General features: G+C 45.9%; 1 protein-coding gene and 1 long non-coding RNA gene across 6 annotated transcripts in view; one reads left to right on the forward strand and one right to left on the reverse strand.

The window, feature by feature from the left end:
* bcas3 (BCAS3 microtubule associated cell migration factor) overlaps positions 1 to 16,937 on the reverse strand; it is a 1,250,799-nt gene that overhangs the window by 782,029 nt on the left and 451,833 nt on the right. For all 5 annotated transcript variants that reach the window (XM_072469937.1, XM_072469940.1, XM_072469936.1 and 2 more), the window contains exon 14: positions 15,655 to 15,788. In XM_072469937.1, coding sequence (XP_072326038.1) covers positions 15,655 to 15,788 — 134 coding nt within the window. The remainder of the gene's footprint in view (positions 1 to 15,654; positions 15,789 to 16,937) is intronic.
* The window catches only part of LOC140386984 (uncharacterized), a 53,359-nt gene that overhangs the window by 15,415 nt on the left and 21,007 nt on the right, over positions 1 to 16,937 (forward strand). The window lies entirely within an intron of this gene.

A 16,937-nucleotide genomic window follows, 5' to 3' on the forward strand; every position in this document is an offset into this window, starting at 1 on the left:
AGGCGAAACCCCCCGGACTGGAGGCCTGGGTAAATGATATGGCGGGGTTCATTAAACTGGAGCAGATAAAGTTTGCCCTGAGAGGATCGGCTCAAGGGTTCACCAGGCGGTGGCAGCCATTTCTCCACTACCTAGGGGAACGTTAGAGGGGAGATAGATGACCAGCAGCAGCAACCCAGGGGGGGGGGGGGGGGGGGGAGGGGGGAGGAGGGGGGGGGGGGGGTTTAGTTTAGTTTAGGTCAAAGATAAAGGGGTTTTGTTACTTGTGTATTGTTAAAAATTTCTGTATTGTTATTGTTGCGTTTGCTTTGTAAGAGGGGAAAAATTGTTGTTTGGGAAAAAAATTTCAATAAAACATATTTTTTAAAAAAGCAAGTTCCCTGAAGTTTTTTGGCCGGGCCTCAGTACCATTAAGGGGGCCGCGGCCGCTATCCAGGTGGACCCGGAAGCCCAACCCCAATATTTTCAGACTCACCCGGTCCCTTACACCAACTTTTACCAACCTGCCGACCTTCGCAACCCACGCCGGCCAATCTTCACAACACACCATTTTTGCTTATCTTTCATGTGACAGGTTAACCTGCTTGGTCTTCACAATCTCACTCTAATCCGGTTCACAGGAGGAGAGGGCAATGCGCATATCAGGTGCAGAGTTCAGCTGGTTCCTTTGTGACATCTTCACCTTTGTGAGGATGAGAAATCCAACCTTGCATATGTAGACCATTATGTCGGTCAATAGCAACAAAATGCTTGATTTACTCAGCACTGGATACTCCTCAGAGACGCTACTGTAGAATGCTGACAGCCTCATGGACTTGTGGCGTATTTTTAATATACTGTCACAGGTGAGGCACAAAAGTTCAGTCTCTTCGTTTGGAGTGAGCTGTAAGTTAATAATTGACTCTGGAGTATCAAACTCAGAAGAATTTTTCACCCACCTCTTCTCTTTCAAAATCTGAAACGTCTCTTCTGGAAAGTAGCAACAAGAACTGTTGATCATCGCAGCCAGATGTGCTGAATAAGACTTGCCAGTTTGTTGACACTTCTTTGATGCGTGATAGCAGTTTGGTGAACATGTAGCAGTTTTGACTTTGTACTCACACTTGCCAAACATTCAATGACTTTTGAAAAGCATCTATTTCTTCACAATGCCGAAATCAATTATCATCCTTTTCTTGCAATTTCAGGTTCAGTTCGTTTAGAATCGAAACAATGTCAGCAAGATAAGACATAGATAGCATTCAATTCTCATTTGTCAGTTCCTGGCCTGTTTGTGTCTCTCGCCCTCTCGTCTGTATAACAAAATGATCCATCTTCAGTTCTTCACAGTCCTGTTGCCTTGCTTGCTCACAGTTAGAAAATGGAGGAATCACGGATGTACAGCGGGCGTGATGTCAGTGTACATGCCAGACGCGTGACCTGTTCTCTGCCACCGCTTCCGGCGGGAAGGCTGCACCGTTTGCATTTAAAACCCAGTCATGGCTGACATTCTCAACTTAAATGCCGGTAATGGCCAGCATTCTTAAAATCTGGTTGCAGCCATTGGGCACTTCTCCCGCAATTGGGAACGCCATAACCGATCTCTCCACAGCCCTCCCAACACCTACCCACGGGTCACGACCCGCACTTTGAAAGATCCTGCCTTACGCCTTCGTCGGGAAGGTCAAGATCGAGCTTCGACATTTGGAAAGTGGGGATCATCTGGCCGGTGCATTTCACCAACTGGGCCCTGCTGGTGGTTCCAGTGCTGAAGCCAGATGGCCTTTCTGGTGATTACAAGTTAATGGTGAACACAGCTTCTAGGTTAGACCATTACTCACTGCCCAGATAGAGGATCCATGGGCTATTTTGGCTGGTAGATCAACGTTTAATTAACTCAACATGAGCAATGCTTATTTGCAGCTATGTTTGGATAACGCCTCGAGGAAGTATGTGACTATCACCTGGCTTCGATTTGGCAAGTCCTCGGTGTGGGTTGTGTTTCAGTGTGAGATAAGAGGGCATTTTGTGTGGCTTACCACGCGTTGCAATCTATCTCGATGATGTTTTGATCTCGGGGGCCATGGAGAGAACTGTGCGTATGTTGAGAAAGGGGACCTGGATGTGGTTTTTGGTGGCAAACTTTTTTTCACCAATATGTCTACGGTCGTCATTTTCTCAATATAACTGTTCTTAAGCCACTACTCGGCCTCTTTCGTGAGGACAAGGCGGTGCCGCCGATAGCGTCTGCACGGATCCAGTGCCGGGCTTTGCTGTTAGCTGCATATGAGTATTCTTTTGAACATCGTCCAGTGACTCAAATTGCGAATGCAGATGCATTCCCCTCCGGTTGCAGCCACTGACCCACCAACAGCGGACAAAGTCATCGAGGTCCTCACCTTTGCCAGTGACTGCTTCCTGTGTCCGTGAGTGGGTGCAGGCTGACCCTGTACTGTCTAAGATGCGTCAGCTGGTGTTGGACGGTGGGCAGTGGCAACAGCTTCCAGGAGAGTTGAAGGCGTTTTCTTCCAAGTTCTCAGAACTAACCGTGGAGGACGATATCCTCCTTTGGGGCACGAAGGTCGTCGTCCCTTCAGAAGGACAGGCTTTGATTTTGAAGGATCTTCATGCGGGGCATCCTGGAGTGTTCAAGATGATGATGTTAGCCAGAAGCTATGTTTGGTGGCCAGGGTTGGGCGGGGCTATCGAGGCATTGGCCCAGGACAGCCCCATTTGTTAGGAACATCAGAAGCTCCCTGTGGCGGCGGCACCCTTACATCCTTAGGAGCGGCGGATCACCCCTGGGCTCACGTTCATGGGCTCAACGTTGAACTACCAGGATTTTGCCTGTCCTTTTTTGGCGTCATGTTTCTGATCATGACAGACGCTCACTCAAAGTGGCTGGAGGGTCCACAGGATGACGTGCATCACGTCCCGAGTGACCATAGAGCGCCTCGGTACTTCTTTTTTGGTCCATGGCATACCCAAGGTGCTCGTCACTGATAATGGACCTCAATTAAGAGCGGAGTTTGCCACTTTTGCAAAGCGTAGCAGGATTCTCCATGTCCGCACCGCCCCTTATCACACGGCGTCAAATGGGATAGCCGAGACAGCAATACAAATGGCAAAAAGAGGGCTGAAGAAGCAGACTGTGGGCTCAATGGATACCCTGCTGGCAGGCTTATTGGAAATTTAATAAATTGTTCAGCAATGCTGAAGTTTGTATATGCAGGTCCACGGTATTTTTCATGCTGTGCTTGTACTTAGATCAAAGGCATCTTTTAGATGTGACCCCTCCAATATGCAGTATGTTTTAATGACCCCAAATCCATGCAATAACCTACTGCCTCATAACACATGCCAGATCCTTCACCATCTCGCATACATTCACTAGGAATAAGTTACCACCTAACGAAAACCTGCATAAAGCCATTCACACAATAACAAACGACTTACGTTTATATGATACTGTTCATGTTAAACATCCCAAGGTGAACAACTGCCACTGGTGGAGCAACAGGGGATGGTTGAGCACAGGGCTAAATCGCTGGCTTTGAAAGCAGACCAAGGCAGGCCAGCAGCACGGTTCAATTCCCGTACCAGCCTCCCCGAACAGGCGCCAGAATGTGGCGACTAGGGGCTTTTCACAGTAACTTCATTTGAAGCTTACTTGTGACAATAAGCGATTTTCATTTCATTTTCATTTTTCAATTAACATCAGGGATACGCAAGAGGCCAGAATTGGAGGAGCGCAGAGACAACTGTCAGGTAGGAGGAGGCTACAAAGAGCGGGAGGGCTGAGGTCCATGCAGGACTTTGAAAACAATGAAAAATAGACCAGAGTCGGAAGAGCAAAGTTTGTGTGCTGGGGGATGATTGACCAATAAACAGGACAGCAATGTTTTAACAGTGCTCCTCACTTTAGTGAAGAGAGGCAATAGTGTCTGATGTTACAACAATGAGTTGAGAAGTGTAATATTTATTGTGCTAATCGAGGGGCATTTTTGAAAGGAAAAGTGAGAATAAATCACCCGGCATCATTTGGGTGCAACCTTCTGTAGGTCTTGCCTTACAAATCTTATTGAATTCTTTGAGGAGGTGACCAAGCATGTGGATGAAGGTAAAGCAGTGGATGTAGTGTACATGGATTTTAGTAAGGCATTTGATAAGGTTCCCATGGTAGGCTCCTGCAGAAAGTAAGGAGGCATGGGATAGTGGGAAATTTGGCCAGTTGGATAACGAACTGGCTAACCGATAGAAGTCAGAGAGTGGTGGTGGATGGCAAATATTCAGCCTGGATCCCAGTTACCAGTGGCGTACCGCAGGGATCAGTTCTGGGTCCTCTGCTGTTTGTGATTTTCATTAATGACTTGGATGAGGGAGTTGAAGGGTGGGTCGGTAAATTTGCAGACGATACGAAGATTGGTGGAGTTGTGGATAGTAAGGAGGGCTGTTGTCGGCTGCAAAGAGACATAGATAGGATGCAGAGCTGGGCTGAGAAGTGGCAGATGGAGTTTAACCCTGAAAAGTGTGAGGTTGTCCATTTTGGAAGGACAAATATGAATGCGGAATACAGGGTTAACGGTAGAGTTCTTGGCAATGTGGAGGAGCAGAGAGATCTTGGGGTCTATGTTCATACATCTTTGAAAGTTGCCACTCAAGTGGATAGAGCTGTGAAGAAGGCCTATGGTGTGCTCGCGTTCATTAACAGAGGGATTGAATTTAAGAGCCGTGAGGTGATGATGCAGCTGTACAAAACTTTGGTAAGGCCACATTTGGAGTACTGTGTACAGTTCTGGTCACCTCATTTTAGGAAGGATGTGGAAGCTTTGGAAAAGGTGCAAAGAAGATTTACCAGGATGTTACCTGGAATGGAGAGTAGGTCTTACGAGGAAAGGTTGAGGGTGCTAGGCCTTTTCTCATTAGAACGGAGAAGGATGAGGGGCGACTTGATAGAGGTTTATAAGATGATCAGGGGAATAGATAGAGTAGACAGTCAGAGACTTTTTCCCCGGGTCGAACAAACCATTACATTAGGGACCTTCAAGCAGCTATTGGATAGGTACATGAATTACGGTAAAATGATATAGTGTAGATTTATTTGTTCTTAAGGGCAGCACGGTAGCATTGTGGATAGCACAATTGCTTCACAGCTCCAGGGTCCCAGGTTCGATTCCGGCTTGGGTCACTGTCTGTGCGGAGTCTGCACGTCCTCCCCGTGTCTGCGTGGGTTTCCTCCGGGTGCTCCGGTTTCCTCCCACAGTCCAAAGATGTGCAGGGTAGGTGGATTGGCCATGATAAATTGCCCTTAGTGTCCAAAATTGCCTTTGGTGTTGGGTGGAGGTGTTGAGTTTGGGTGGGGTGCTCTTTCCAAGAGCCGGTGCAGACTCAGGGGGCCGAATAGCCTCCTTCTGCACTGTAAATTCAATGATAATCTATGATTAATCTCGGACAAAGGTTCGGCACAACATCGTGGGCCGAAGGGCCTGTTCTGTGCTGTATTTTCTATGTTCTATGTTCTAGAATCTGGTTCAACAGACACACTGGCAGGGATCTGAGTGGGTCATTTGGCATAGAGAGTAATGTTAAGGAACAGAATACAGCAGTAGATAATGGTTTTAGAACCCTTAAAGAAAACAAAAATGTCACTTGTAAAGAAGAATTGCTAAACATCAAACATTTGAACTATTCAACAAGTTGTGGATACTTTTAAAGCAGTTGGACATAAAATGACGACAGTCACATCAGTGGAAGACTTACATTTTTGTTTTCCCATTAACTCAAATTAAATATCCCTGTTTATCTGATTTACACCAAGCTATAATTTGATTCTTATTGCTGGGGCATGGAGTTTTGTTCTTATTGTGTTCTACAACATTTAATACATTTTTATGAAATATGATTTTTTTAAAGTGTTTCAAGGAAAACATTTGTCGGGTTTATTATCTGACACAGGCTCAGCCAGGCCATGATCCAGATCGTGCCAGGTGTAGTGAGTCGCGTGACTCACGATTGGCTTGGAGTCTGGAGTAAAACCCATTTGGGGCATTTCCCGTAATGCACCCAGTGCAATAGAAATGGTGCTTGAACTTTCATTAAGTGAAGAGACATCCAGCTTTCTGCCAGTCGACCCAGAAGCCTGTGGCAAAAGTGAGGTTGCCGACCAAACATCAGAGTGCGAGGCTGCAAAGCCTTCAATGCGGCGCCGGCTAATGGCCAAGGGGAACAGCGGGGCATCTCTCAAACCTCAGACCCGGCCTGAGTCAGGCAAGTGGGTGGGCGGGCAGGCGGGTGCGCAGGCAGGTAACCAGATAACGAACAGAGGCCTGGCCAAATAAAGCCAGCACCCAGCAGCAGCCAGGAAGTATTGAGCAGTGCCCAAACTGCACAATCATCCTCAACATTCACAAAAGGTTTCGGTGACTTGTCTGATGATTTCAAACAGCCGATTTCCGGAGACAACACATTGCCTGAAAAACTTGGACACAAAGAATTCGACTCTAAAATGGGAATGGAACTACAAGATACTGCTCAAGTTTATTGTTCTGCAGCTGAAGGGATGGAAAAAAAACAACCGGAAGACATTGCCTTGTGGCCAAAGTCTGTTCCATTGGGTATGATTGAATATTTTGTAATAAATAGACCAGAAAACATAGGTAATATGGAAAATTTGAGAAACGTGTTGGAGGTTCGAAGCCGAAAGCAGTTTAGAAGTCTGCATGAGTACCGTTTTATGAGGGTAGAGAGAAATGGCAAGATGGAAAGGAGAAAGTGGTTGATTTTTTCAGAAACCTCAGGCAGTCGACTCTTACGTTTGCAAATTATTCCCTGATCCTAGTAAAGGGAAACAATCATTTGTCGACAGGTACTCCAACTGGAGAAATGTCGGAAAAGATACTGCTGATCATTAAACTTCCAAAAGTCATATTAAGGGTGCGTGTGCGTTCGCTCAAAGATGTATATTATCTGGAAGAATTGATTCTGGGGTTTCGTCTCAGTTTGAAAAGGGGTGTTTTTACTGGAAGAAAGTGATGAGTGTATTGTTGCCACAGTCAAACTGCTGTGTTCTTTGTGACTACCTTTAAGAGGACGTGATGAGTTATCAATGTCAAGTCGAAGAGGTAATTTCTTAGCCTGCTCAAATATCCTCGTGAATTTGACGAGCTTATCAAAGAGCATTTGAAAAGTTATCAATATTGTGGCTCAGGGATGACCAACCTTTTAACGCGCAGAACCTACGATGACTTCATCACTACAATGGCAGAGCGGCTGAAAACCAATTCAGCAATAAAGTCAAAGATGCCAAATACTATTCCATAATGGTTGATTCAACACCACATGTGAGTCATGTGGAGCAATTAACATTAATTTTAAGATATGTGACCAGTGATGGTGAAGTTGTATAGTAATTTGTCTGTTTTGTCCAGCACTTCTGAGTGCTTCAAGGCACCGGTTTATGAAATCACTTCAAATTTATGTCTGGACATCAAAAACTGTCATCGGAAGAGCTTCGATAATGCCACAAATATGGCAGAAAAGTATTCATGTCTACAAGCAAGACAGAACAATGTAAGCCCCTGTGCATTATTCATTCCATGTTCCAGCCACTCCTTGAATTTCAATTGCAAAGCAGCAGCTGAATAGTTTGAGGCAGCATTCATTTTATTGACTGCGCTCAAAACTTGTATACTACGATCAACATGCGATCCCATTCAAGCCACTGACAATAGGTGACACCATCAGAATCAGGGACCCAGAAGGCGGATGGTCTTTGTCATCCACGGTGATCAGGCAGGAGGCACCGTGGTCCTACATTGTCAAATCGTCTGTGGGAGTACTTTTTCGCCACAACAGCCGGGATCTATCTATTCGACCTACAACGCCAGTATTTCCCACACTGGACTTGACCGAGTCCATTTGTCCACAGTTGTTATTGTTTTATGGAACCGTTTACTTCAAAGAATTAATGCCATCAGCAATTCGCTGCAAAATGTTCAAACAACTTTACTGAATACTTCCCAATTGTTAGCCTCAGTTAGAGGTTTTGTCATAGAAGTTCGAAATGGCTATACCCCAGTGGAAGCAGAGGCACTAACATGAACAAGAATACAGCTCCCTCTGATGATGAGAAGCGTACAAGAAACAGGGGCCTGAATACTCTGGCCATTCACTGGTAGCGAGATGCTCTGATCCTGCGGGCAGCAAGCTCCTGCCCGCGGGTTTCCCGGCATCATGAGGTGGCTTCAATAGGAATTCCCATTGACAATAGCAGGAGCAGAGAATCCCACTGCCAGCAAATGGCACACCGCCTTCCACTGCCGAAAAACATGAAGCTGGGAGGTCGGAGAATCATGCCCAGGAGGTTATTTTCTGATGAAACTAGAGACAATGAAATCACTTTAAAAGGGAAAGAGAAGATTAATGTTGAGACTGGCTGTAATATTCCTCACGAGGCTTACAGAGTGGGAATGCTTCTCTTCCTGGTGTTCCTTGCGGAGTAAGAGCTCTCCCGCTAGGGGCAGGATATCTCAATTACCTGGAGTATATTAGGTCAGCCAGTAAGGCACCGACTAGTGAAGTACCCGGTAGTGGTCTACCAGGAAGTGTAAATATATTGTTTGTAAATAAAACTACGTCCTTACTTTTACTCGGTTTGGACTCCCATGTTCTTATCGAACTGTCAATGTTATTTGCGACAGAATAATGGTACAATTGCAGAGTAGAAGTGAATCTCTGAAGAAAGTTGTTGAATTATTTTGCATGCTTTTCAACAGAAGTTTGGATAAGAATGCTAAGAGCCTTTGCAGTAAGAGATTAATTAAATACTACTGGGAGGACACAGACACAAATCCTTTCAAAGAAGAAGTGAAATAATTCATTAATTTCCTCAATAATGATGAGCTCTGTGCTTCGGGATCACCAGCTGATTTGTACAGACTTGTACATGATGGTTTGCAGGCAACCTTTACAAATTTGGCAACCATTCTGAAAATATTTTTAACAATACCTGTCACAAATGCTTGCAGTGAACATTCTTTCTCTGTGCTGAAAAGAGTGAAAGATATTTGCAAAGTACGATGAGTTAGGAACATTTGACAAGTTCAGCAGTACTGACAATTGAAAATGCGCCCTTACAAGATTTTACCTACAGTTATGTTACTGAAGATTTTGTGAAGAAATCTCAAATAAAAATAATTGCCCTATGAAATACCAATATGCAAATGTTTAAAGTGTGTGAATGAAATTCCTTCCACTATTGTCCTGATGGAGAAATTTATTTTAAACTAACAACTCCTTTAAAATACTAGAATAAACAATTTCATACAAAAATTTAACATATTTGTTTATTCATGCACAATATGATTTTCCGGCATTTGTTTGTTCTGCAGTTACCTGGTTGAGATACCAGAATACAAAAACAGCAATAAAAACAATATTAAAGTTGTTTTAAAAACCATCGATTCATCATGTCAATGAAATTAGTGTTGATGCTTGACTCAAACCACCCCCCCCCAGAAAAACCTGTCTACATGTTGACTCCATCTTTATCAGGAACATTTTGCTTCCTTTACCGTCCTAACTCAGAGAGTGTTTGTACTGCCACGACTATTCTGACGTTAGTGTAAAATGTCAGAGCCCAGCAGCTACAGAATTGGATCCAATCAGACACTGATAATACCGTGTTTATGTAACTTGGGCTGGAATCAAATTCGCACAGCAAGGAAGGAGCTCTGTGCTCCTGGCTATTACATTTTAAATGTTTTGACAGTGTGTTTTTTCAAAACATCTTAAAAACACATTTGTGTACGTTTATGAAGTGCCAGAGGCTCAGCATTGTTTAAACCTATACGGACAACACACTGGTGTTACTTCATTCAGTGTCAAACGCAATGGCAATGCAATTCTGCCTTCTGTAAGAGTTTTGTAGAATTACTCTCTGGAGTAAAGGATGACAAGTCAGGCTAATGAGGAAAACTGCTACACTTAAAGAATAAATTAATTATCGAACCAGACTTCATTTTAGGGATGTGGACGCCTCTGGCTCGGTCAGCATTTATAGTTCATCCCTTGTTGCCCTTTGGAAGGTGGTTGTGAGCTGCCTTCTTGAACCACTGAGCTGGAGGGCACGAGGTCATGGACATTTATCTGTGCTCTTTTCCTTTTTTTCTTTTCATGTTCTCTTTTGTAGATTATGCTCCTTTTTGTGGTTATTCCTATTATGCCTCTTTCTGCGGATGTCTGGTGGGGAATTACCACATGTATTTGCAGTGTTACTTATCTTATAGATGGGTTCTTCTGGGTTGTGTTTGGAGGGCGGGACTCTACAAGTAGTGGGGCCATGTCAAACAGGGTGAGGAGAAGTCTGGCACTCCTCCTTGGGCATAAAGGCCAATCCTCCACCAACTCTAAACAGGACGACATTAAATAAGGGAAGTAAAGATTCGGGGCTGCGGGGGTTCGAACGGGACAGTGTTACTGGGCTTTGTTTCCGGGAAGGGGGGCATGCTAGCCAACAGGCTGGTGATCGGGAGCAATTTGGGGGGGGCGGGGGGGGGGGGGGGGGTTGCCAGTGGGTGTCCCGAGAGGGAGTAGACTTCTGGGTGGGGTGGGCGTTAAGTCAGTGGGCTGGGGGTTTGGGTTCGGGGGAAAGAAATGGCCGGTAAAGGAGAGAGGTAGACTGTTCGATCGAAGGGGGTTGGGGAGCTTTAGGCGGGAATTTTAGGGGGGGTGGGAGGGCAAAATTATTTTCATACAGGTTACATGATAGCATGGGTGAGAGGAGGAAGATGGAGGCCGGAAATCTGGACGGACCAAGGACAAAGGGAAGCCCGGACATACAGAGGCATGTCCACAAGGCAAATATGGCTGACCCCAAAGAAGAGGGAGAGGGGACATAAACTCCCCTTATCAGGATAGTCACCTGGAACGTGAGGTGACTCAATGGCCCAGTCAAAAGATCCTGAGTCTGTGCCCACCTAAAAAGCCTGAGAGTTGACATAATCTTTCTTCAGGAGATAAAGCTGAGAACCAAAAATCAGATGAGGGTAAGGAAGAGTTGGGTGGGGCAAGCATACCAAGCGAGCTTTGACACAAGAGTGAAGGGGATAGCAATCCTATTTAACAAGAGGGTAACCTTCACGGCGACCATCATGGTGATGGACCCGGGGGTCGGTACATAATGGTGAAGCAGTTCTTGGCTGGGCTGGTCTTCCCAGTTGTGGAGGATGAAAAGGGGCAGGGACTGGAAACACCGTTGGGTCTAGAGGAGGTCAAGGAGTGGAGCAACTCCATTCAATGCAGGAAGGCGCAGGAACCTAATGGGTTCCCGGTGGACTTCTACAAAAAGCTTGCAGCACTGCGGGCCCCGCACCTGCTGGAGATGTTCAACGACTCGCTGTCAAAGGAGGTCTTGCCGCCCACACTGGCACAGATTCCGATCTCACTGATTTCGAAGAAAGACAAAGACCCAGCATGTGTAGATCATTCAGAACTATCTCACTCCTGAATACTGACGCAAAGGTTCTCGCGAAAGCTCTAACAAGGCTGGAGAGTTGCTTGCCGGAAGTGATCGGGGAAGATCAACCGAGTTTGTCAAAGGCAGACTGCTGACGGCGAGCATCAGATGTCTGATAAATGTGGTCATGCCCCCACCCAGGGAGGAGACACCAGAGGTGATCATCTCCCTGGACACAGAAAAGGCCTTTGACCAGGTGGAGTGAAAGTTCGAGGTACTGAAATGGTTTGGGTTTGGGCCAGTGTTCACCTCGTGGGGGAAACCGCTGTACAGCGCTCCCATGGCCAGCATCTGGACAAATGCCACCAGCTCAAACTACTTCCAGCTGCACAGAGGCATGAGGCAGTGATATCCGGTGTCCCCGCTGCTGTTGGCTCTGGCAACTGAGCCACTGGCTATTGCACTCAGATCAGCAAGGGGTGGAGAGGCATTCAAAGAGGAGACAAGGAGAACAGAGTATCTCTCTTTGCGGATGACCTGGTGCTCTAAGTCTCAAACAACCTAGCCAGCACGGGAAAGATAATACAGCTCCTGAGTGAGTTCTGAGACGTCTTGGAATATAAACTAAACCTAATAATAATAATTATTTTTATTAGTGTCACAAGTAGGCTTACATTAACACTGCAATGAAGTTACTGTGAAAATCCCCTTGGCCCCACATTCCGGCGCCTGTTCGGGTACACTGAGAAGAATTCAGGATGTCCAATTCACTTAACAAGCAGGTTTTTCAGGCCTTGTGGGAGAAAATCAGAGCACCCGGAGGAAACCCACACAGACACGGGGAGAACGTGCAAACTCCGCACAGACAGTGACCGAAGCCGGGAATCAACCCTGAGACCCTGGCGCTGTGAAGCAACAGTGCTAACCACTGTGCTACCGTGCCACTCACTGTGCTAAACCTGAGTAAGAGCGAAATCTTCCTGGTAAACCCCCAGGGAGGAGAAGCCGAGCTGGGAGCTCTGCCTTTCAAACTGGCCCAGACTAAGTTCAGATACCTGGAGATCCAGATGGCCCACAATTGGGCCTGGCTCCACCATTGGAACCTTTCTAGCCTGGTGGAGGAGGTGAAGGGGGACATCCATAGGTGGGACTCACTCCCATTCTCCCTGGCGGGGACAGTGCAGACGATAAAGATGAATGTCCTGCCAAGGTTCGTACTCGTGTTCAGATCGCTCCCGATCTTCCTCCCCAAACCCTTTATCAGGCTACACAAACTGATCGCGACCTTCGTGTGGGCGGGGAAGAACCCCAGGATCCGTAGAGTTGTCCTGCAGAGGGGGCGGCACTCGGCATCTGGAACTGCCAAACCTCCTGTACTACTATTGGGCAGCAAACATGGAAAGGATGTGGGGTTGGCTGGGGTAAAGTGAGTCAGTCTCCCACCAACCTCTGAGGGGCAGTAGGGTGGGTCAGGTCAACATATTCGTCTGTGCCCTCCCCCAACCCCATGCCACTAATATGCAGCCCGAATACTGTTATATATGACAACAGAATATACTGTTGGCTATAAAAGTTGCTGTGATCACCTCTTAGATGCCCTCTTTCTACATTGAAAAGCCAGTGTTTGTACAATCTTTCCTCATAACTTAGATCCCTGACACGGAACATTAAAATGTAGCGGTCCTCTGCACTACTGCCTGCAATTCGACTTTTAGCTTGATCCTCAATCTCGCTAATCTTTTGGTGGCCAAACCTGTGTGAGGCATTCAAGGTGCTGTCTAACACAACACAATTAAAGTTTTGTTGCTGCATTCTCTGACTTATACTCTAAAGTTCTGGCCATGCAGTACAATATCCAGCTATGTTCCAAGCTCATTGTTTTAAGTTAGTTGAACCTGCTTAGCGTTGAATTTACAAAAGCTGATGAGCATTTGGTATTGTGGGTTACATAAGTCTGCGGCATTTGGGTATTTGAAATGCAGATATATCTGATCCCAATGTCAGCAGCTGGAAAGTGAATCTACCTATTCTAAAATATAAAAACACAAATACCATAGGAATTAAACGATTCTCATTCCCACAACTCACTGAGTAAAACAATTCCCATCTTTCCTTGACACTGCTTTCCAAGAGTAAATGAAACCAGTCAATGATCCAAAGTTCCTACATTACAACAGTGACTACATGCCGGAAATACATTGGATGTAAAGTGCTTTGGGGCGTCCTGAGCTTGTGAACGGTCCTTTATAAATGCAAGTCTTTCTTTTCATGGACAGCTTTTAGTAGTTCTGAAGAAACCTAATTTGCCAGTACATTTTTCTTTAATCACATTGTCCATCCAGATACAAAGGTCAGTTTAGAACAGCAATTTGTAAGTTAGAACAAGCAGAGTCAAGCAGCCACAAAGATAAAGCTGGGTCCCTGCCGTCAGCAGGCCAGTTTTATCACTCCGATTATTTGTTCTGCTCAGAGATAAACATGGGTTTCAGGCCTGTTAATGTTTATACAAGTTGATCAAAGAAAAAAATGGGTCCAGGATATAAACCTGGCAACAAGTGAGTGACACTGTCTGTGCCCTCTAATACCTGAAGGCTGCCACTGCTGGCAATCTGCCCCATTTCTCGAAATGGGTGTGAGGGCTAAATGCTGAAAATGAGATAAAGCTGCTCTCACAAATGAAAACTGCATGCATTATATAGAAAAAACCAAATTACTGCAGATGCTGGAATCTGAAACCAAAAGAGAAAATGCTGGAAAATCTCAGCAGGTCTGGCAGCATCTGTAAGGAGAGAAAAGAGCTAACATTTCGAGTCCAGGTGACTCTTTGTCAAAGCTCAGCCACACCCCAGAGGAGCTTTGACAAAGGGATCATTTACTCTTTTGGTTGCATTATATAGAACGTCTTGATGAGGGCATTCATTGGTCAGACTTCAATTTTGTGGCTTCTAATGTCAACTCAATTACTCAATATATTGAAATGCACTCCGACCTACACAATACAGAATACACAATTACTCCTGTCCAGCCATCACTCTCTATCATAGGCTTTCAAACTGAGGGCTGCAAGGAGATCTCCAGCTTCCAAGATGTTATTGACTTCCTATTCATCAAGAAATAGGGACAATTCATGCTTCTAAGTAGCAACTTAAGAATTCTGTATTCTTTATTGCTTTTCTCTGCATTGTCTCCTCGCGCACATCAACATTTTGCATGGGATTTCAACTCACAATGTAAAAGTTTGAAATCCATTGTTCTGTATGAAATCTGGGGTGCGATTGAATGGCTTCAAGGTTGTTAAATCCCAGGAGATGCCTCTCACGAGATTTGCGATGCTCGGAGTGCCTCGCGAGAAATCGCGATCTGGATCTCGCCCTTCCTGGGCAGGATCCAGATTAACATATTTAAATGAGCCTGCACCTGACTCTCCCGAGGCCCGGGAACTAACGCCCGCACCTGGGAGACCTCACCATGGCGCCATTTAGTATTGGTCCACAGGCGTAATGGCACCTGGTGGGGTTCTCCCAGGCTATCAGAGGGCTCCAGGTGGTCGGGCTCTGGGCAGGGTGGCACCTTGACACTGCCAGGGTGCCAGGTTGGCAGTGCCAAGGTGCCCAGGTACTGGGTTCCCGTGCCAGGGATCTGGCCCGGGGGTGCTCTGTCCTTAAGAGGGGGGATGAGGGGGGGCTCAAATACCCCTAGGTGATAAATAGGGGCGGTGGGGGGGGTCCGGAGTCCGCAGTTGGGTGTCCGAAGGGTGTCGAGTGATTGGGGTGGCATTATAAAATGGCGCCCCGATCTCTTCCTGCAGTATTGTGTTCAGTTTTGGTCTCCTTACCTGAGAAAGGACATATTGGCACTGGAGGGAGTGCAGAGGAGATTCACTGGGTTGATCCCCGAGTTGAGGGGATTAGATTATGACGAGAGGTTGAGTAGACTGGGACTGTACTCATTGGAGTTTAGAAGGATGCGGGGGGATCTTATTGAGACATATAAAAATATGAAGGGAATAGATAGGATAGATGCGGGCAAGGTGAGAAAAAAAAAAATGACAGAGTCCCATTTGATAGCAGGGCCATTCGCAGCACTGCAGGCGCCGGAAAAGACCCCGCTATATGCGCCCAAAACGGGACTCTTTTTTGCATGTTAATTTGTGCCCCTGATGTCAGGCATTCCCTAAAACAACCGGCACCTAGTGTCCAAAATCTAGATTCACACTGTACCTTAGCCTCTGTTTCTCCACGATGTAAAGTGTACAGATGATGCACAGCACTCTGCGAAGAGGAACAGGGATGTGTCAGCATTCGAAATACGTGAAAGTCATGGCCTTGTGTATCGGTGGTGACCAGCAACATTCCTGAAATAAAGATCAATAACGTAAGCTAATGAATCTAACCACTGACACTGACACACAGGTCAACACTGAATGCACTTTTTAATCAAACATTTTATATATATTTTTTTTAATAAATATTTTATTGAAAATTTTTGGTCAACCAACACAGTACATTGTGCATCCTTTACACAACATTATAACAATACAGATAACAGTGACCTTTTTTATATAAACAAAAAACAAACAAAAAAAAAAAATATTAAATAACAAAAATGAAAACTAGCCCTAATTGGCAACTGCCTTGTCACAGGCTACACCCCCCCCCCGCCCACTCCCCCCCATCCCTCCCCCACCCCCCCCCCCCCCAAATCCTGGGCTGCTGCTGCTGCCTTCTTTTTTCCCCCCATCTATCTTTCCGCAAGATATTCGACGAACGGTTGCCACCGCCTGGTGAACCCTTGAGCCGACCCCCTTAGGACGAACTTAATCCGCTCTAGCTTTATGAACCCCGCCATATCATTTATCCAGGTCTCCACCCCCGGGGGCTTGGCTTCTTTCCACATTAACAATATCCTGCGCCGGGCTACTAGGGACGCAAAGGCCAAAACATCGGCCTCTCTCGCCTCCTGCACTCCCGGCTCTTGTGCAACCCCAAATATAGCCAACCCCCAGCTTGGTTCGACCCGGACTCCTACTACTTTTGAAAGCGCCTTTGTCACCCCCACCCAAAACCCCTGTAGTGCCGGGCATGACCAAAACATATGGGTATGATTCGCTGGGCTTCTCGAGCACCTCGCACACCTAAACATTTTATATTAAGTCAAGTTGATGCATTCAATATGATTGTATAAAAATAAAGAAGTTAAAAAGAAAGGCTACATACGGTGACACAACTGTTCCTAACAAGAGTGGGTAAATCCCCTAGAAATCACGCTGAGCGAATGCACTGGTAGTGTCTATTAGTGATCTTACCCACAGGATTTGAATCATGCAACGAGCATCCATTCACTGCATCTTGCTGGAGTCTTTCAGGAGACTGCCATAGTTTTGGTTTTATATTCTGCTTGCTGCAGTTTGCAGAGGCTCTGGAAGTGATTTCCAGCAGCCCATTCAGGCACTAAAGATCCTCTAAAGTAGCCAATATTGAATCTTAAAAAGAAATACTGATTC

This window comes from Scyliorhinus torazame, chromosome 12, assembly GCF_047496885.1.
Source record: "Scyliorhinus torazame isolate Kashiwa2021f chromosome 12, sScyTor2.1, whole genome shotgun sequence".
NCBI lineage: Eukaryota > Metazoa > Chordata > Chondrichthyes > Carcharhiniformes > Scyliorhinidae > Scyliorhinus > Scyliorhinus torazame.